The 21883-nt window shown below is 37.6% G+C and overlaps 1 protein-coding gene across 4 annotated transcripts in view; it reads right to left on the bottom strand.

The window, feature by feature from the left end:
- The window catches only part of SPINK5 (serine peptidase inhibitor Kazal type 5), a 72111-nt gene that overhangs the window by 19151 nt on the left and 31077 nt on the right, over window positions 1-21883 (bottom strand). For 3 of the 4 annotated variants that reach the window (XM_036315653.1, XM_036315655.1, XM_036315654.1), the window contains exons 10-21: window positions 19839-19926; window positions 18488-18615; window positions 17167-17242; window positions 15088-15215; window positions 13730-13808; window positions 13269-13396; window positions 10716-10764; window positions 8144-8271; window positions 6235-6322; window positions 3728-3855; window positions 3024-3087; window positions 644-771 (exon numbers count right to left, since the gene is read on the bottom strand). In XM_036315653.1, coding sequence (XP_036171546.1) covers window positions 644-771; window positions 3024-3087; window positions 3728-3855; window positions 6235-6322; window positions 8144-8271; window positions 10716-10764; window positions 13269-13396; window positions 13730-13808; window positions 15088-15215; window positions 17167-17242; window positions 18488-18615; window positions 19839-19926 — 1212 coding nt within the window. The remainder of the gene's footprint in view (window positions 1-643; window positions 772-3023; window positions 3088-3727; window positions 3856-6234; window positions 6323-8143; window positions 8272-10715; window positions 10765-13268; window positions 13397-13729; window positions 13809-15087; window positions 15216-17166; window positions 17243-18487; window positions 18616-19838; window positions 19927-21883) is intronic. The other variant, XM_036315656.1, reaches the window with a different exon arrangement.

A 21883-nucleotide genomic window follows, 5' to 3' on the forward strand; every position in this document is an offset into this window, starting at 1 on the left:
TTAGATCTTTACCTATGCTGTTCCCTTCTTTTGCTCTCATTCTTTTCACTCCTGTCCTCATATTATCCAAATTTAAGGTGAAGTTCTATAGCTGAATAAAGCTATTAACTTTCCCTCCCCTGAAGTAGTATAGCATACTGTCTACCTCATTTGTCATTTAGCAGTGTATTATGTTAACTAATGCCCATGTCTAATGTCTAATGAACTATATGATTTCTCGAAAGATTCTTTCATTCATCTTTGTATAACCATTATACACTTTATACATTGTAGATGTTCAGTAAATGACTGTTGAATAAGAAATAATTTAGTTGTTCTTCCAAACATTGTGTAAAGAGCTAATTTTCATTTCCTGAAAATGTGGTATTTCAAGTATAGATAGAGGAGTTAGATTGCTTTTAAATTGATGTGTTTTCTTCCCAGAGGAAATTAAGAAATAATCCAGAGAAGGGATCCAATGATAGCAAAGGACTAACAATTCTATTGAGACAAATGTTGTGATCTATTGATAGGCTCCACCCAGAGAATATAATAACAATCTAATATATTGTCTATTTCTAGAATTGCAGTACTTATTATCTCCCCAGCTCTTTGCCTCCCCAGCTCTGCTGACCCACAGCAGGGGCTTCCTTTGTGCACTCACAAGACTGATTTACACATGGCACACTTGTTGCCATGGGTCTTGCCATCTGGACCACGCACGGGATCATTTTCTCGTGTGCAAAAGAGATTTCCATTTTGCAAAAGGCTCCGAAATTCACCGCATGTATCCTAAAAGGAGGAGAAAAGGTAAGAGCTTGGGTATTTTCTTAGAAATTACTTTGTTGGGTTCCTACTAAGTGCTTCCTAAAAAAAGAGAAAATGATCTAAGGATTTTTGTTCTGGCAATTGTTTTGCTCAATTCCTACTAAGCACACAGGACTTAAAAGGTGGTATATCTTCCCCCGCCCCCTTGAGATTTAGCCCCTGAATTCAGACTGAAGTTGCAATCACAAACAAGCAGTAATTTTTTAATAAAGTGGGTCTCTGAGGACTGGTCACATTTCTTACTCTGGGTTTTATTGTCCATCTCTGTTATAATAAAAAAAAATAAACAGAGCACTGAACACATCATAGAATAAAAAAAAAATGGGTTTAGATAGAACTTCAAAGTTTATCTGGTCCAACTATCCATGCTATATCTCAATCCCCTTTATATCACGCCTGCCAAGAAGTTACCTAATTTGCACTGGAATACCTGCAGCAATAAGGAGTCCATTATCTTCCATATAGTTGATTCCAAAATTTATATTAGATTGTTCCAACAAATTAGCCATAGTGCTACTTTTGGGGAATCTTACAAAATAGTAAATCCTATAGGATCCCTAATCCTAGGTTTGATTCTTCTAAGATGTCATTGCAATTAAGATGAGTATGTTTTGTTAGACCAGTAAACAAAGTCCAAGTATTTTCCTTCCTTAGAGAAATTGAGAACAATTTTCTTCACATGTTTGGAGAAACCTTCCTTGTCTTTCTCCCTGTGTTCTCTTCCAAGAGTTAAACATGCCAGATACTCAGTCATTCTGTTTCAATCATCGGTACCATTTCTCATTCTGAACTCCTCCCCTTTCCTAAAGAATCTAATATAATATTCCAGGTGTGTCTGGACAGGCACTAACGTTTTGACAGCTACACCATACTGTTAATTGCAATTCCAGTCTGCCATCGAGAGACCTCAGATGGGGGGTGCCTCTCTGTGCCGCAGTTACCTCATCTATAAAATGGAAGTGTATTCCACTTGGTTAAAATAATAAAGACCAATATGCATTAAGTATTCCATATATGTCATGTGTTGTTAAGAGAATAACATGAGATAATACACATGACTGACATCTCGGAAATACTCAGTAAATGTTCGCTCCAGAATTATATGAGGAATTAATAGAGAGTAAGAAATCACTTAAGATCATAGAGTAGCACTTAGGATTGACTTTGAGGGGCTTTATTTGTTTGTTTGCATCTTTAAGGTCAAATTGAAACTCAATGAGGACAAAATTGAGTTTTTCTCCCAACTCTGCTTTAAGGTTTGCTGCCAGATTTCCTAACTGGTCATAGTTATGAAAAGAAATGTGGTATGAGAGGACAGTTTGTAAGTAGTAGCTACTATGAAATAGTCTGATTCTGAAGAACTTTCTCTTGCAAATAGTGAAAAGTGAATCAGATGAGCATATCATATTATTTTTAAATCCAGACCCACAATTGTGGGAAATAAAATTGTAAACAAAACAATCTTGCAGAATTCCAAGTGTGATACTTTTGTTTAGAAATTACTTTTAATGTCAATAGTTTTTGATGGGGGCAAAAAAATAACCCCCAAATTGGAAAAAATCTAACTGGAATCAGTCCTTTTAAATCAAGAAAATATTATTTGGTAAAGTTGCTTTTCTATTTTTCCCCAAACTGCTGGCAACAGAAATATTTAAGGGTAAAGCAAGAAACAAACACAGTTTGACAAATGTGGCCATCTAAAACTGCATGGTGTGTTAGAAATAATGCTAGATCGCTATCAGGGAGCCCGGTTTGAATTCCATTGTTTCCATGTTTCAATTGTGAAAACTCTGAAATATGAAGACGTGGATTCTGACATCAACATTCCCATTAGGTTTCTAAGCAAGTACATCTATCTGCTTTAAATCGTCACTTAAAAATATGGGAATAAGTTAAATTAGGAGTTTGCAAGTAAAACTATAGCCTGGGAGCAAATCTGGCCCACCAGTGTTTTTGCAAAGAAAGTTTTATTGGAACACATCCATGCCCATTTGCTTTAGAGCTACAGTAGCAACTAGAGTCTCTGTGACAGAGACTGAACAACCACTATATAAAAATATCTACTTTCTGGCCCTCTAAGAAAATTTTATTAACCTGGGACTAAATGAACCTCGAGTTCTCTCACACAGGCTTCAGTAATTTCATGAATTATTTTTAAAGAGAAACTACAAAACCTCATTCTTTTACTCCAGGTCTGAATACTCCAGGACAGTTACCTTTTCGGTTTCTCTCTTAACCTTTGTTCTGGATTCAGCTTCTTTTTCTTTTGCTTCTTGCTGGCTATTGGAGAGAATGGTGGAAAGAATCATTCCCAGTACCCAGTACGTATTATCCTAAAGGGGAAGTCTCTCCAGATAGAAATATTCCATTCCTTCCATATCATAACCAACTTAGCTTGGGAGTAAAAAGGCAAATGCACACCCCCGTCTTATTCTTGCTTTTAGTGTTGCTTAAACAATAGAATACGCCACAGTGAATCAGCAAATATATTTTCATATTTCTTTTAGAAAACAGGGATTTGTCCTTCTCCCCAGAATGCAGCTAGAATACTTAAAAACAGTGACTACATATTAGCAAGTTTTCAATTGATAGGCCCAATGATTACATCTTTAGGTTATTCATGACAGTATGTATGCAGAGAACAGAAATCTCCGTCCCTGTATGCCATTAGCTTGGGGGAGTTTCCCCTTAGCGCATAGTCCTCTCTTGATGGCGATTCAAGTATCTTTCAGAGCACTGAGAACACTACAAAGAAATGCACTAACTCTAGGGCTTTATCATAGGAAATCACTGAACTCAATTCAAAGATAGCCTTCATTTTCTACCTCCTAGAGAAAACCTCCAATATCCTCTCTGTTGCCCGCCCCAGATGAAGATATCTTCTCCAATCAGCAGAAGCAGTGGCTGAAGATCTACTCACAAGAAGGCCTCACACATGGAACAGGTGTTGCCATGGATTTTCCCATCCAGGCCCTCAATGGGGTCATTCTCTCTGGTGCAGGGAAGTCGTCCGTTCCTCACATAGTTACGGTATTCACTGCACAGCTCCTGCCAAGAATCAGGTAACTAAGTATTAGAAACCTTCCTCACATTACCCCTTTGAAAACTATGATGTAATGAACCAAAACATAAATGATAAATGGAAAAGGTGATGCAGAAGATTGATAATAGCCAAGATGCTTTTCAGAGGCCCAGGTCACACATTATTTGGAATATAAGATTGTTGTTCCATATTTTATTAGAAAACCTTCAATTCAATGTAAATATTATTCTCTGCTTGGCAGCAGGAGAGATATAAAGAAGAATAATTTACTGTTCCTTTTGTAAGGAAATTTGTGGTAGGCAGGACAATAGCTGCCAACTCCCAAATTTGTATGAGCCCTAATACCCAGGGCTTGTGAATATATCACCTTAGGGCAAAAGGAATTCGCAAATGTGATTAAAGATGGGAGACTGAGATGGGGAGATTATTCTGGAAAATTCTAGTGCCCAATGTAATCACAAAGTTCCGTCCTTAAAACTGGGAGAATGAGACAGACAAAATAGTGAGAGGGAGATGTGACAGCAAAAATAGAAATGCAATGTTGTTGGCTTTGCAGATGATGAAAGGGGTCCAAGTGCAAAGGGACATGAATGGTCTCTAGATGCTAAAAAAAAGCAAAGAGACAAATTGTTTCCTGTATATTCTAGAAATGAATACACCCTACCAATCCTTTGATTTAGCCCAGTGAGATGTGTGCCAGACTTCTAGCCTAAAGAACTATAAGTCAATAAGTCTGTATTGTTTTTAAGCTACCAAGCTTGTGGTAATTTGTTAGAGCAAAGAATTTTTATTTTCTTTTGAATAAATACATAGAAGCACTTATCAGTTAGAATACAACAAATTAGATAATTGATAAATAAAGAAAAATTATTGGCATAAAAGATGATAGAACTATTAAGTATATTATATAAATGGAGAAAATCTTCAGGGATCCCCTATTACTGAGCCATGAAAATTGGTCAGAATTTTGATAAACAGAGGAAAGAGACATTCATGACTGAGTATGAGCAAGACCGTGTAGAAGGTAAAATTCATTGTATATATAATATTGAGGACTTTAGATATGTGAGGGGCTGTGCTATTATATATTAATGGATAAGTACCTTGAGATTTTATTAAAAAATAATAAAATAGTGTCCTTATGTTATTAATGAGAAAACTAAGACACAAACAGGTCAACCGTTTGACCACTGGTATGGAGATGGATGAAGCCAGAATTTGAACCCTGACAGTCTGAGTCCAGAGTCATGTTTTTAACCTCAACTTTATTGAGTCCATAAGAACTGGAGCCTTGAATTAATGCTTGTCAAGAAGCAACAAGGTGATCAGTATGTCTGGACCATGTTAGCAATGGGTAGAATAGCAGGAAATGAGGTCTGAGAGGTGGCAGAGGTCAGATTGTGTATGGCATTGTAAGCCACTAGAATGACCTTGGTTTTTATTCTGAGTGAGATGAGAAGACACTGGGTGGCTTAACCTGTCTTTATTTTTTAATAATTACTTTGGCTTTAGAGTTGAGAGTAGATTGTAGGATGCAAACGTAAGAGTAGGGAGAAGAAATGAAATCTTCAAAATTAGAAAAGGATAAAGGAAATAAGTAATAAAGATCTGAGGCATAGACTATGGGAAAATTACAAATTGAAAGTGTATGTAAAATCTAAAGTACAGCATGGGCATTAAAACTAGAACTTGTGGTCTAATTGCTTGCTCTCAAATTACTAATTATATACATTTTTGAACTTCTTATCTGAGCCTCTGAATCCTCTTCTATAAAATACAAATAGTAATACATACTTTGAATGATTACTACAAAGATCAGTCATAAAATTGTTAGACCACATTGCATACAGTAGCAATGAAATAATGAATAGCCATCACCATTACCATTATCGTTGTCATCATCATCATCATCATCATCATTTCATTATCATCATCACGGAGATGTTAAGAAGCAAACCCAAGGCTAAATGATGCTACGGAGTAATTTCTCCAAAATCTCACAGAGAATTGGGATGAAAACCTAGGTAGTTTTCTTTCTTTAACTAAACACCTTTAGATGACAGGTATAGGGGAAATCTAAAATCTGCCTCTATTGGATTGCATTCAGACAAGACAATCTGCATGTACTTCTTCATTGGGATAATATAATTCACATGCTTAGTAGAGAAACGGGTGGTTGACCTCATCTCAAATGCACAAGCAACTAGATCAAATTTGTTATGAATAAACTGAACCGGAAGAAGGGATCTTCATATACATGAGGATCCAAATACATTTTCTCAGTTTGCAAAGTCACTACAGACACTAGGGTTGGAAGGAGGGAGTGAGGCCTGGCCTAATGAGAATGGAATAGGTGAGCAGCTCTGATGACCTGAAATACCTACCTGTACTGCTTCTCTCTTAACTTTCTCAGCTTCACCTTTCTCCTTTTCTTCCTTGTCATTATTTTTCTTCTCTTCTTCTTCAAGCTCACTGCAATAAAAAGAAGAAGATACAAGCTAAATACAATTTCTCATTCTCTTTGGTAATGTATTTTCAGAAGGAATGAGGATCTTCCAGACCAAAGGTTAGATTTAGTCTTCAGTACAATTTTATCCAGTCGAAGAGGTGGTAATACTTTGCCCATTTATGCAGATAAATTCAGTAGTTTCCAACACTATTTAAAAATTAAAGCCCGCATGATTTTCTATTAGTATGTGAACTTCAGGTGGTCTTTTTTCTATTAGTCAGTGACTTCAACCAATATAGCCTCAATTGCCTTGATTTTTTAAAAAATTGTGAAACTTTTCCTGTTTAAATAACTACCACATCAATGATGAAATCAAGGGATGAGACCAAGTCAAATAATGGGTCCATAATCAAAATAAACCATGTTTCACTATAACATAAAAATTGTAAATATTATTTTAATGGCATTAATAATATTCAAGTTGAAATTCAAGTTTTAGAGTGCAATAATGATTCAAGCCCAAGAAGTTTCAACAACTAATATTTGGAGGTTGATCATGAGCCCGACTGGCATTCTTGCCATTTTCTACTAACATGAAGCATAGTAAGGCTGGAAAAAATCCTTAGCCTTTATCACGTCTAACCTAGTCATCACTCAACTAGCAAATCCAGCAGGTGAGAGAAAAGCCCTAATGTCTGCCCTGCCCTGTTAATCTCTTTTTTAAGGAACTTAAATCTTATACTTAACACTGGACAAAGACATGTGAAAGTTAAGGAGCAACACTGACTTTGCACTTCTTTCAGGAGATATTATTTAAATATTTTTCTCAAAATTTATTTTAACTTGAGGCTCTGTAGATTAGGAGTCTAAGGAGGAGAAGAAATAGAGGTGGTAATATGTCATTAGCTTCTCCTGTATTTTTTTTATTTTTATTTTTTGTTAATCCTCACTAGAGGATATTTTTTCCATTGCTTTTCAGAGAGAGTGGAAAGGAAGGAGAGAGGGGGAGAGGAAGAGAGAGGATGAGAGAGAGAGAGAAAAAACCATCGATATGAAAGAGATACATGAATTGGCTGCCTCCCGAATGCTCCCCCACCAGGGCCTAGGGAGAAAACCCACAATCAGGTATGTGCCCTTGACTAGGAATTGAACCTGCAACTCATGGTGTGCAGGCTGCTGCTCTAATCACCTAGCACACTGGCTAGGATGAGCTTCTCCTATATTGTCCCACACAATGGAGTAACACAGTGGCCTATTAGGCCCTGGACCCAGCTTACCAAGAAGACATTTTAATAAACAGCTATGACATGGGCCTGCCTCTTAGGGGTTTAACTCTCTACACTAAACCACTTCTCAGAATATTTATTTCACCTATGTATAGTAATATCTCTGAAAGAATAAATATGATTCTCTTTAGTCCATTTCTTACTCAGGTTACTTTAAGAGCCTTTATATAATAGACCCACAGACCTTTGTCTAAATGGTTTTCCCTTAACCAATATCTGAATATACTCACAGAATCGTAAAATGTCAGGGGTTGGAGAGAGACCAAAGAGATCATCCCATCCAGATTATCAAAATTCTGCTCTCTCTTTGTTATCAAATGTTAAGGAAATTTTGGCACTAAATTAAGACTTTTCCACCCATTACTTAATTAGCAGATAGAAGGATTATTGAATAGAGAATAACATTGTCACTATGTGATTCAACATTACCTAATGTGCTTTTAAAATTACCTAGCATACAGTATATAATCTATACATTTCTGGAAAAAAAATATAGTAAGATTCAGGGATGATTAATGATGAAGAAATTCCATGGGAGAGAGAAGGGTAGATACTCACAACACAGTTGCACACATAGCACACTTGTTCCCATGCATTTTGCCATCTGGGCCACGGACAGGGTCATTCTCCCTGGTGCATATGAGCATTCCATTCCTCACTTGGTTCCGAAACTCACTGCAGAGCTCCTGGAAAATGAAGAAAATATTTTCTCAGAGCAGTTTTCTACCCTCCCTGTACCTTTGCCTATTATGAGAAATAGGCAAAGAGTAAGAAGGAAAAATCAGTAAGTCTTTTCAAAGCTGATATCACAGACTCAGAACTGTCCTGGCACTAAAGTGGATCTGTAAACATCCTCATCACTCTCCTGAGCGTGCTTACCACCCAGTTGTAAAAGAAGGCTGACACAATTGATAAAGAAAAATATATATGTTGTGTTGCACATCAGTCTATTAAAGCTATGAAAGATCAAAGGTGAGAAGAATCAATAGGCCTCAAAAGAGAGGAACTGATAATATTGCTGAGCCTTCATGAGAAAGGAAATCTTTCCATTTGTGACAATTTGGATGAAACTTGAGGGCACTATGCTAAGCAAAATAAGTGAGGCAGAGAAGGACAAATACTGTATGATCTTCTATGTGGAAATGAAAAAAAGCCGAATTCAGAGAAACAGAAAGTAGAATGGTTACCAAGGGATTGGAGGGCAGAGGGGCAAATGGGAAGATGTCATTCAAAGGGTACAAACTTCTGGAAACTTCCAGTTATATGTCAGATCAGCTCTGGGGACCTACCATACATGGTGATTACAGTTAACAATACTGTAATATATGCTTGAAAGTTGCTAAGAGTAGATCTTAAACATTCTTATCACACACACACACACACACACACACACACACACACACACACACAAATTCTGTGATGTGGAGGAGTTAACTAAAACTATGGTGGTAATCATTTTGAAATCAACACATTGTATACCTAAACATATACAATGTTATATGTCAATTATATCTCAAGAAAGCTAGGAAAAAATAAAATTAAAATAATGTGCAAAAAAAGAATATTGCTGAACCTTGATTTGTCTTTAGAGTCTGAGAAAAAAAGAGAAAAACATGCTCAACTAAAAAATAAAGAAATATCTGAAATAAAGATGTGGAAGAGAGAACAAGTATGACATCTGGAAAAGTTGACACATTTCAGGAAGTTACTTGTTAAAGTGGGGGATGTGGACTTAAAACCGGAGAACAACAACAGGAGTGGAGAGAAAAAGGAATGTGTTAGACTCATTTGAAAAATCTAAAACAACTTAGCAACTCATCAGATATTATGGATAAAACAAATTTTCAATTCTAAATTACCAACAAAAAATGGCTTCAGCTAACAGAAAGTGAGTCAGTTTAAAGGTAAACTTTTAAACTGTGTCAACTTTCCCCAAATAAATTATTAGGCTTATACTTTGCAGCTATTGCTAAGAGATAGAATACATAAAGGTAAATATTGTATAGAGCTCTGATATGAGAGTAATCCAGCATCTACATACAGAAAGATTTTGTTCTGCTACTTGTAAAATTATCTATATAATAAAAGCCTAAGCGACCGTTACGGTGGAACGACCAGAATGACTGGTCACTATGATGTGCACTGACCACCAGGGGCAGATGCTCAATGCAGGAGCTGCCCCCTGATGGTCAGTGTGCTCCCACAGGGGGAGCAGCCGCTAAGCCAGAAGCTAGGCTCACAGCTGGTGAGTGCAACGGTGGTGGTGGGAGCCTTTCCCACCTCCACAGCAGCGCTAAGGAGCAGCGAGCCAAGCAGTAAGGAGCCTGCGGCTAAGGAACAGCAAGCTGAGTGGTAAGGAGCAAGCAGGTGGGTGGTAAGGAGCGCAGGATCCCAGATTGTGAGAGGGATGTCTGACTGCCAGCTTAGGCCTGATCCCCTGGCCTAAGCTGGCAGTTGGACATCCCCCGAGGGGTCCTGGATTGAGAGAGGGCACAGGCTGGGCTGAGGACACCCGCCCTCCCCCCCCGCAGTGCATGAATGTTGTGCAATGGGCCTCTAGTAAAATTATAAAAGCATGTAAAAAAAGTACAGGAGATTAAAATAACTAGACAGTCAAAGTCAAAATTTTATGTACTAATCATTAACTAGGAGTGAAAATAGAAGTATTTCTTCCATATTTGGGAAGTGACAAAGAACAAACATGATAAATATCTGCACATTTTTTTTGTAAATTGGACTAATATGAATGTTACAGTCTTGTACTTTATATTATAAATAACAGAGATTTGAATTACATAAATTGAAATTAGTAAATTAAAAAGATGGATATTAATAATCTGTACCTGAAAACAGAAAATGAAGAAAAGCCGAATATGGAGAATATCCCTTACAAAGTTAATAACACTCCAATTTTCATGAAATGAAACTAAAAATTTGAATTATCATGCAATAAAATTGGTCCTCTGCAAACTCCTAATCAAGATAATTTTCCCTCAGGTTAAAGGGTTTTTTTGTTCATTTCAGGCATGAAGATTGAACAGGAAAACATTTCTGCTGATGAGATAGCTAGAATGCTATTACAGAGAAAAACAGTGCCAAGGCATAGCACTAGCATTCCTGAGAAAATTACCTTTGCAGCTTCTCTTTTAGCCTTTGTTCTTGCTCTTTCTTCTTGTTGACTATAAGTAACAGGATGAGGAGTATGGGGAAAAAGAGAAGAAATGAATCTTAGTACAGTTGAATAGATTCTTCACATTTACCAGTTGACCATTCATTGCTTTGACTATTCTCAAGTAACACCAAAGATCCAATCATAGTTGTTTGTAATTTTATTGGAATAGATTAGAATGACTCACCTCTCCTCAAGAGAATGGGATGAAAGAGAAAGTTCCTTACTGAATAAGTCTGTTTAGCTTCCCAGCAAATACATTACAATAAGAATTTATTTGTTGATTCTTTTGCATCTGCAACCACTCTTTATAAATTGGTAATATTTGGCTTTTGAGAAGCAATATATCATGGCAGTTAGGAGGAAAAACTCAAGCCAGATTGCATAAGAAGCACAAAAAATTCTTAATCTCTTTGTAGCTTCCTCATCTTTAAATGGGGAGGATAAAGGAGAGACAGGAAAGGTAATAAGAATACTTTTTTCATTAGACTGTTGTGAGCCTGAAATGAGTTGATACATTAAAGCAATTAGAATAAGTATCTGGTCCATAACAAAATGATTGACAAAAGTGGTATAAGTGATTGGTATTCTCATCATTGTAATCATTATTAACAGTGACTTCTCCAAAAACTGGCATATGATGTAAGTGAAGTGAGAGTGACAGTTCTTAATCGTTTTGGATAACTAACAGGTTGCAAGCTGAGTTCAGTGAATGGATCTATAGCATAATTGAATCTACAACACAAGCAATTTAATCATATTATACAGACAGAGAAATATAAAATAACTTGTGAAAATGTTTTACTATGTTCCAATCAACATAAGACCTGCCCATTAATCAAATTAAAAGCTTTATAATTTAATGTTTTTAATATATTTTATTGATTCTTTACAGAGAGGAAGGGAGAGGGATAGAGAGTTAGAAACATCGATGAGAAACATCGATCAGCTGCCTCCTTCCTGCACACCTCCTACTGGGGATGAGCCCGCAACTCAGGTATATGCCCCGGACCGGAATCGAACCTCGGACCCTTCAGTCTGTAGGCCGACGCTCTATCCACTGAGCCAAACCGGTTAGGGCAAATTAAAACTTTTTAAAAGTTGAAGAGTGTTTTAATATGATTTTGAAGTGTGCAAAAAAAAAAAAGACTATAGAGGGAAGAATGATTCTCAAGAAAGTCAATACCCTTTACTAACATATCCATAAAATATGAGGTGAAAAAACTTTGTTTCTTTTGGATATGAAATTTGAGAGTGATGGGAGAATATTATTTATATAGCTCCAATATTGTGAGGTTTCTCATACTTATTTAAAAGGAAAACTGATCTAAACTTTATCATGAGTCTATGTTGACTAAAAAATTCAAGAAGAATTTTCTTCCCATACAGAGAAATTATCAGAAAGTACCAAGGCTGACCAGTAGATGGCAGAATGACTGCCTGTCACTGGGAGATTAATGTAGAGGTAAAGAAAAAAAGACTGAAACATGCCAACATACAGCTAAACACAACTACCACAGGTTGATCATGTTGATTTTTGTCATTCACAACCTCTCTGAGCCTTTAATTTTCCATCTAAAACTTACAATAATACAGAACTTATTTCATGGTTGTTGATAAGATTAAATGAGATTAGGTAGCAAAGCTCTTGGCAAGAACGTGACGATTATATGCATTCAATGAATGCTGATGACAATGAATACATAGTCACTATCTTGACTTCCATCTAATAGATGTTTAGTGCTTCCATGGTCCAAATACTATGGGATCAATCTTCTGGGTTCTGTAGTTTTCTACCAGAAAAGACTGCATGACTAAATCCTAAATCCAGAGATTCTGGCAGATGGAAAATAAATTGGAGTATCCCTTTGGACAAAGATCAAAAGACTTACAGAATTATAGGCTTGTTTCGGGGACATAGCATGTCATTTATTGTACAGTGATACCTTAGTCCCCTTTAAACAGGCATCCAACTCCTACACAAGAAAGTCACCATTCCCAAAGCAGCCTCTCCTTCTCTAACGGTTAAAAAGTTCATCTTCATGTTGCACTCAGACCTGTCCCCCATAGCTCTCATCCATTTTAATTCTATTCCTTGAGGTCACACAAAATGAGTAGACAGGTAGTAAATTAAAATAAAATTTTCTAAATTTTGCTGTGTACCATAATGATATTTTACATGTAATCTCCTCCATTTCCTATTTCAGCTGGTAATCCTGCACAAAACTAAAAGCAACGAGTAAGATTATCATAGAGTGTTTTCTTTTCTGAATAAAAGATTCTGAGTTCTGAAATATCCTAAAAGAAATTATTCTGCTTCTTTTTACATCACAATAATTACCTGAAAGCTCTCTACTTGCTATTTTGAGTTTGTGCTTTTTTTTTTAGCTTATTTAAATGTGACACCCAAAATTGAATGCTACACTGAAGAGGAAAATGTATTTTTTGCAATTGTTTGACAATTTCTCTTAGTTCTATCTCCCCACTCCTTCAGAAGCTCTGAGCTCTACTCACAAGAAGACCTCACACATGGAACAGGTGTTGCCATGCACTTTCCCATCTGGGCCCTGGATGGGGTCATTCTCTCTGGTGCAAGGCAGTTTGCCACTCCTCACATACTTGCGGTATTCACTGCACAATTCCTGTGAAATCGAGGAGGCAAATTGAGGTATTGGACACATGTTGGATCATATTGCAAGAATAACTGGTGATTGGACTTTTTCTTAAGTGGGGATCAGCAATTGGCTTATTTTAGAATAGTTCTTAATTTTGAAGACATGAATATTTTTAAGTGATGAAATAATGGATCCTCAACCGAAAAATAGTCACATATGTGTCTATGCACACATGTAAACAAACACACAAACAGAAACTGTCCGCATGTTTCCTACAGTTTCAGGGAACTTATGGGTTCACTGAATGCCATCTATGGATCCCAGGTCCACATGCCTCTGACTTGGAGAAGGTCCCCTCACCTCAAAGGAAGTTGTCTTAGATTGTCTTTTATTTCTTGATTCAGTTTCCTTCTTTTTCTTTTCTTCTTCTTCTGCTTGGCTAAAATAGAGTGATTAAGAAAGAAAGAAAGAAGTCATAAAATCTCCAGGTTGAAATTGATCTCAAATATCATTTAATTGCTACAGTTAATAGTAATTTAATTCTGTGCCTAACCTTGCACTCATACTAATGAAATCCTCACAAGTGCACGTAACAGAAGTACTATTTTAAGCCAAATTTACAGATGAGAAAACTGACAGGACATAGAACTAACAAATTCAGACTAAGGATGTCAAACCTAGTCAGAGGTGGTTTTCTAAACTTCCAGTACTCACAACTGTATCTCTGGTTATTATCTAGCTTTGCTCTAACTGCCAGTCAATTTTCTACCTATCTCATCCTTGAAATCCCATGCTAGGTCATTTCATCCTTGAAGTCCTCAGCTTTAGAAAGCGCCTCCTGGCATTGAGCCGAACCTGTCTCCCACAGGTTCCACTCACTGGCCCCACTTTCACCCATGGAGACAACCTAGAACTAGTCCTGTTTGCACATTTAAAGACAAAAACTACTTGGACATTTCCAGGCTGCGACTTTCCCTTGACTAAGTGTGCTAAGCCTTCATAATTGTCAAAGGCCATGGTTTTCATGCATTTCTCCATTTCCTCTAAATATGTTTTTGTCTTCCTGAAGTATCTCTCTCATAATTGAACATAGTAATGAAGCAGAAGGTTAATCTGAACTCAGTGCTTACATTTTCTAGAATCCCTTTCATAATAATAATTATCTAGTGGAACAGAGAAACATTAAACAAATAGTCACATGTATAAATTTACAACTACTGACTGTGATTACTATGATGAAGGGAAAGTTCTGGTTACTATGAGGGAGAAATTTAGGGGGTAGGAGCATAGAGTAGGTTTCAACAAAGCTCTTCAAGCTGACAAGATACATGAGAGGAGTCAACTCCACCAGATCCCAGTCATTCCTTATTCTAAATCATTCCTCCAGGTTCTGTGTATGGACTGAGGCACTGCTTTGCATATTGGTTTGTTTGCTAGGGGATCAGTGGTGTGATTTCAGATAACTTCATACTCTACTCTGCACAGGTCAGGTCCTTGGTCTGCATCTTTTTTCACTTCCATGAGAGCTTAACCAATCAGTGATCGAGATATGGGAATTATTCTTACATAATTATGACATGGTGCAAAAATATGGCACAATAATGCCATTGGTAAGAAACAAACCCAACTTAAAAAGTAAAATATCAAAGCTAAAAAATAAGGAAACACAGAAGAAAGGACAAAACCCTCCTACATTTTCCAGCTACAGCACTACTCACAAGAAGACCTCACACATAGAGCAGGTGTTGCCATGCATTTTCCCATCTGGGCCCTGGATAGGGTCGTTCTCTCTGGTGCAAGGCAGTTTGCCATTCCTCACATACTTGCGGTATTCACTGCACAACTCCTGTCAAAACAGAGAAATAAGTGGGACATTTGTTTCATTTCTAGTCAAAGCAGCAGATCAAAACATCTGCATTGGCAGAAACTAATGTAAGGTTTCTTTGAGCCCAGGATTTTAGCTGTTTCTCTCTCAAATGTAAAGTTCAATTAAACAAATAACACTCATCAGTTGCTAAGAGATGGGAGCAAATAAGACATACTAGGATGTCACAATATAATAAAAGAAATAGATAAGTTAACTCCACTATAACCTAAACAGAATAAAATAAGTGTGAACATAGAGGTACAATAAAATCTGAGAACTCAAGAAGTTGGGACCATGAAATCTGATTGTAGAAAGCAGGGGAGATGTCAGGGAACAAAAATAACTTGATTAAGACCATGAAGAGTAAATAAGATTTACTCCTTTTTTAATGGATTGGAGAATATGCATATTGGATTTTTAAAATAAGCTGAGAAATACAAGTAGAAAACTACATGGCATATAAAATAACATCAACTTCTGATTACAGGTAAAGTTTCCTCAAAAAATTAAAAATGGAGCTGCCATTTGACCCCATGATCCCACTTCTAGGAATATATCCTAAGAAGCCTGCAACACCAATCAGAAAGAACATTTGCATCCTTATGTTCATAGCAGTGCTATTTACAACAGCTAAGATCTGGAAACAGCCCAAGTGCCTACCAGTTGAGTGGATAAAACAAGCCATGGTACATTTACACAACAGAATACTATGCAGCTGTAAAAAAGAGAGATTTCTTATCCTTTGAGACAGCATGGAGGGACCTAGAGAGTATTATGCTAGGTGAAATAAGCTATTCAGAGAAAGACAAGTATCACATGATCTCACTTATATGTGGAATCTAATGAACAAAATAAACTGACAAACAAAATAGATCCAGAGACATGGAAGCATGCAACAGACTGAGGATCCTCAGAGTGAAGGGGAGGAGGGAGGGAAGAGATCAACCGAAGAGCTTATATGCATATAGGCATAACCCACAGACACAGACAACACTGGGGTGAAGGCCTGGGGAGTGAATGGGAGTGGGGAGGAATGGGTCAATGGAAAAAAAAAAAAGGAAGCCAAATAAGGAGACAAGGAGATTGAGATGTATCCTTGATCAAATATGTAACAAGGTATTTGTGGATTTAAGCAGAGCAGTATTGTGACCCGAATAATATTTTGAAACTTTACTCTGGCTGTGTGTGGGAGGACAGCTGGAAAAGGGATAGAACAAAACCTAGATGAAAGATTAGGAGCCTCATCATCAAAACAATAGGTGATAATAACTTACATAAGGCTATGGGAACAGGTATTGTGACATTTCAGAGATAAAAATCATGCTTTCTTTAAAAAAAATGTTTTTATTGATTTGAGAGAGAGAGAAAAAGGGAGAGGGAGAGAGAGAGAGAAACATCGATGAGAGAGAAACAACATCATTCCGCTGCTTTCTGCATGCCCCACTGGGGATTGAATTGCAACTGGGACATGTGTCCTGACTGGGAATCGAGCTGGGACCTCTTGGTGCATGGCTGATGTTCAACCACTGAGAAACACTGGCCAGGCTAAAAATTATGCTTTTTTTGATGTGTGGGATTAAGGTATTTTTATCCTATCTCAGATGTGAAATTTCAAAAATTCTTATGTAGAAAATATGCATGTAGAGTTTCTGAAAGGTGGTAAGCAAAAGTCAGCACAGTCTGTAATTGGTGAAACTATAACTCAGTTTTTCAGGCTTCGGATAAGTTATTTTTATTGTACATGGTTAGTCTCAGAAGCAGCAAGAATCAGCAAGATCAAGTTCCCACAGCATTCTTGTCAATGTCATCCCCAGATTGAAGGGTTAAGATTTTCTGGGGTTTCTATAGGGCAACATTCCAACCTTTAGGCTCTTTGAAGTATGTTCAAATTATCAAGCTAAGTAGGACTTATTGGATGTATTCAACTCACTGCAAATGAAGGTGCTTTTCCAGGTTCTCTCTTATTCCTTGCTTCTGCCTTTTTCTTTTCTTGTGCTTCTGCTTGGCTGAATGAGAGAAAATGAGAGGAGCCATAGGACCAAATATACAGGTAATAATTTCTCGATATTCCTGCATTGCTAAACTGTCCTCCCTCCTTAGGAAGAAGCGATTTTGTCCTTTTATCACTACATACCAATGAGAAGCAACAAATCAGCCTCCAGTATGGCAAGATACCATAACTTCTTCATAGTTTCTGCTTAACTTTGAGAGAAAGAGTGTAATTGTGCATCTGGAAAACTTGCTTTCTCTAAATTACCTTTCTTGCCTGTGGTCAGAAAAGAAACATCATTAATGTCCATAAAGGAGACTATCAAAACTAGTACTGTGGCGACATTACACCTGGAGGCTGAAGGTGGCCGTAACAAAGCATATCAACTGGTCCTCTCGTTTCATGGCAGGAGGTGAGGCAGAGAGAGTTTTGGCTACACTTTTAGGGTATGACTACAACTAGTCAAGGTCTTTCCCCTTAAGTCTATGAACTATCTACCTCATCATGCACACTAACTTTATTAATTCATCTTAAATGTATTGCTTACTCATGGCTATGTTATCTAAAGACAAAATGTATGGTGGGTAGAAAAAGGCCACATGTACCATGGTAAACCAAATGAGCCTAAATTTGCTTTGAACAATAGAATTGCATGATATGTATAGTTAACTGATGTTATTTCAACCATGCATGATTAGCAATCAATCAAGAGGCCATAGATTCTAAATGTGAATCAATTACTTGAACTAAGCTCAATCACATAAATTAAGAGTAGCTCCAAATTTTGAAAGTAAGCTGTCAATTGTAACTTAGTGAAAAATGTTATATAAAGCAACATGTATTGTAATTTTATAAGGTTCATGGTTGTTTCATGGGCAACTTTAACTCTAGTAATCAATTTCTACATTACGTGTTAACTTTGGGCCCTTATGCCTCTGGAAGATGAGATGCCTATAAACTTGTATAAACTGTTCAAATATGAATTTTCAACAGTAGGAAAAATTTGGTATTTGTACAAGTTCATGCTTATCAGAATGTTCCAGTGCTAAGAGAATGAGTGACAAATGAGGGCAAAACAGATACCTTGGAATAAATAGCTCTAGGTACTTACTCCCATCTTGGTTACTAACATTTTCAGTGTAACTTACTCAACTCACTTCCCTATTTCAAGCCACAGATTCCTCATATCTGAAACAAGTTGGTTTTTTAGTTTAGCTGTAAGGTCCCTTTACTTCTTGACAATCTAAAGCTCTATACTCACTAGAAGGCTTGACACATGGAACACAAGTTGCCATGCATTTTCCCATCTGGACCACGAACAGGGTCATTTTCTCTGGTACAGAAAAGTATTCCATTCTTCGAATGACCCTTATATTCGCTGCAGAGTTTCTGAATAATGAAAATGAGATAGTTGAGATTTAGTTTTATTCTTATAAACTTTAGATTCTCTTTTTTTAAATTTAATTTCTTTATTGTTTAATGTATTACATAAATCTCCTTTTCCCCCCATTGACCTCTCTTCGGCTACCCTAACCCCCAGCACATCCCCCCACACCCCCTCACCCATTGGTCTGTGTCCATTGGTTATGCTCATATGCATGCATATAAGTCTTTTGGTTCATCTCTTACTTCCTCAACCCCCACCTTCCCTCATAGGTTGGATTCTCTTTATAAAAAAATATTTAAAAAGGGGAATTAAGAATAAAAATAAAACTTTTAGGATTTAGGCTCATCCTCAAATTTTTAAGTTAAGGGGATATAAATATAAATGTGGTTTAGCTCTTCTATCATTCAAGTGAAAAAGATAAGGAATTACAATATAAAAAGCTAAGAGATGGCACAAGTCAGAATTAAGTGCATACAAGCACAAAGGAAAGAATAATTCATGGAAGTTCAGAAAAGAGCTTATATCTGATTTGTATCATTAGGATAATTTCCAGGAACACAATTTGGCAAGAAGTCCTTCAAGAGGAAGAATTATATGTAAAGACATAGAGGCATAAAAGGACATGTTATTTCAAGCTAATCCTTTGTTGTCATGAGCATAGTGGCTAAAGAAATAGTGGGCAAAGAGAGAAAGGTTTGGGAACTGGTCAAAAAGGAGTCCTTGAAGATAAGTCAAAACCAGGCCCCTAAATTTTGAAAGGAATTTGGACTTTAGTCTTACGAAATGGGAAAACGATAAATATTTATAGCAGAGAAGAATACAATCAAACCTTTGTTTTAGAAAGACTATCCAGCGAGATATGTGGAGGACTTGAGTGACTAGAGACTGAAATAAGGGAAACTATAGAAAAAAAGAAAGGAAGAAAGGAAAGGAAGGGAAAAATTGGAGTCAGGTAATGCTTTGATATATACCTTCATTTACGAATAGGGAACTATTTTACTAATATGACTTGATTAATTTCCTCCAAATAGAGCTTAAAAATTGTAATATCATAGTTATTATTTTATTCTTATAACTCTTATAAAATAACTATAAATTAGTTTCCAGAATACCTATTAGTAGTGAAGAAAAAATGAACCAATATTGAAAATGTATTCCAGAGTAAAATGCACATACACATACATACCATAAAAGTTCTAATTAGATTGATCAAACTAATCCTCACCTCGATTTCTCTTTTAACTTTAACTTTTTCTTCAGCCTTTCTCAGGTTTTCATCTGCTTTATGTTTTTCTTCTGAAAAACGCCGTATTCTGCAGAAAGAAACAAAAGCAAATAAATGATTAGAATGCTTTAAATCTTCATTTTATAAAACTGTCATTTAGGCACAAGAGGAAAAACAGCTAGATATTCCTGAGTTCTTGTGCAAACACTTTCCGATCACCTGAAAGTCCCTTATCAAACTGAAATCTCCACTATTTCCCCAAAGAATCCCTTTCTTTCATTTTGCCTTCATGTATGCCATTTCCTTTCATTGTAATGATCTTTTTTTAAAAAAAATCATCTTCCTTTCTTCTAAATCTCCCTAGCGTAAATTCTCCCTTCTTTAAGAAGATATCTTAAACCTCAAAGTGAAAATTAGTCCTACATCTGTCATCATATTTTCATACCTGAATATCCTCCTTATGGTACATATTCATTTGGTTGTACCGTGTGTGTGTGTGTGTGTGTATGTGTGTGTGTGTGTGTGTGTGTGCGCGCGCACGCGCGCATATCCATGGCTTTTTTATGCTATTTAGCCTTAAGCTTCATTCATATAGTCATTCAACATTTAGTTAGTAACTATTTTTTTGGCAAGCATTAGCCTTAGCATATAGCACAGTAGTACACAAAACAAACACATTCCCTGTCTTTTTGGAACTTATAGCCCAGTAGAGAAGACTGACAGTCAATAAGCAGTCATAGAAAAAGTTTTCCAGTTACCAACTACCATGATTGTTATGAAATAAAATCAATAAGAATTATAAGAATTGAATCTCAATTAGAGATTTTAGGAGGTCTTATCCAAGGAAAGATAATGTTAAAATGCAATCCACGGAAGAAAAGACATTAACTGGTCAAGACTGAGACAAGCTGGCATAGGGGAGCACAAAGAAAGAACGGAGAGAGTTCAAGGATCTAAAGAAAGTGTGATGATCACAATGAGAAAGTTACTGAAAGAAACAAAGTCTTGGTACCTGCTTTTACCCTCATTTTGTACTAAGATTATCTCATAGAAGGCTTACAAAATTCATGAGAGGAAATGTTAAGAAGTATTTTGTTATCCAGCCTTTTCACCGGGTAATAAAATCCATTCGTAATCAGAAATAGACAAACATCTTTAGGATCTATTTAGTAGGTGGTATTATGATTTGTAGAGAACATAAAACTGCTCGAAAAATCTGAACAACAAATCTTCACCACAACACTGTTCTTTTTTATATATATATATACACTAGAGGCCCAGTGCACAAAAATTTGTGCACTCGGAGGGGAGGGGGGTCCCTCAGCCCGGCCTGTGCCCTCTCACAGTCTGGGACCCCTCGGGAGAGAACGCCCTGCTGGCTTAGGCCTGCTCCCGGGTGGCAGAGGGCAGGCCCAATCCCTAGGTGCAGCCCCTGGATGGGCTCAGAGCAGGGCTGATTGGGGAGTTGAGGTGCCGCCCCCGGTCATGCTCAGAGCAGGGTGGATCTGGAGGTGGCGATGCCACCCTCAGTCACGCTCAGGGTAGGGCCGATTGGGGGGTTGGGGCACCGCCCCCTGTCACACTCAAGGCAGGGTCGATGGGGAGGTTGCGGCGCCACCCCCTGTCATGCATAGAGCAGGGCCAATCAGGGGGTTGGGGCGCTGCCCCCTGTCATGCACAGAGCAGGGCTGATCAGGAATTGGGGCACCGCCCTCTATCACCCACAGAGCAGGGCCAATCAGGGGATTGGGGCGCCGCACCCTGTCACACTCAGGCCAGGGCCAATGGGGAGGTTATGTCTCTACCCCATCACACACAGAGCAGGGCCTATGGAGGGCGGCTGGGGCGCCACCCTCTATCACCCACAGAGCAGGGCCTATCAGGGGGCTGGGGCGCCACCACTGTCACACTCAGGGCAGGGCCGATGGGGAGGTTATGGCTCTACCCCGTCACACACAGAGCAGGGCCCTTGGGGGGAGGGAGGGTTGGGGTGCCGCACCCTGTCACACACAGAGCAGGGCCGATCAGGGGGTTGGGGCACTGCA

This window comes from Myotis myotis, unplaced genomic scaffold (assembly GCF_014108235.1).
Source record: "Myotis myotis isolate mMyoMyo1 unplaced genomic scaffold, mMyoMyo1.p scaffold_m19_p_6, whole genome shotgun sequence".
Lineage (NCBI taxonomy): Eukaryota > Metazoa > Chordata > Mammalia > Chiroptera > Vespertilionidae > Myotis > Myotis myotis.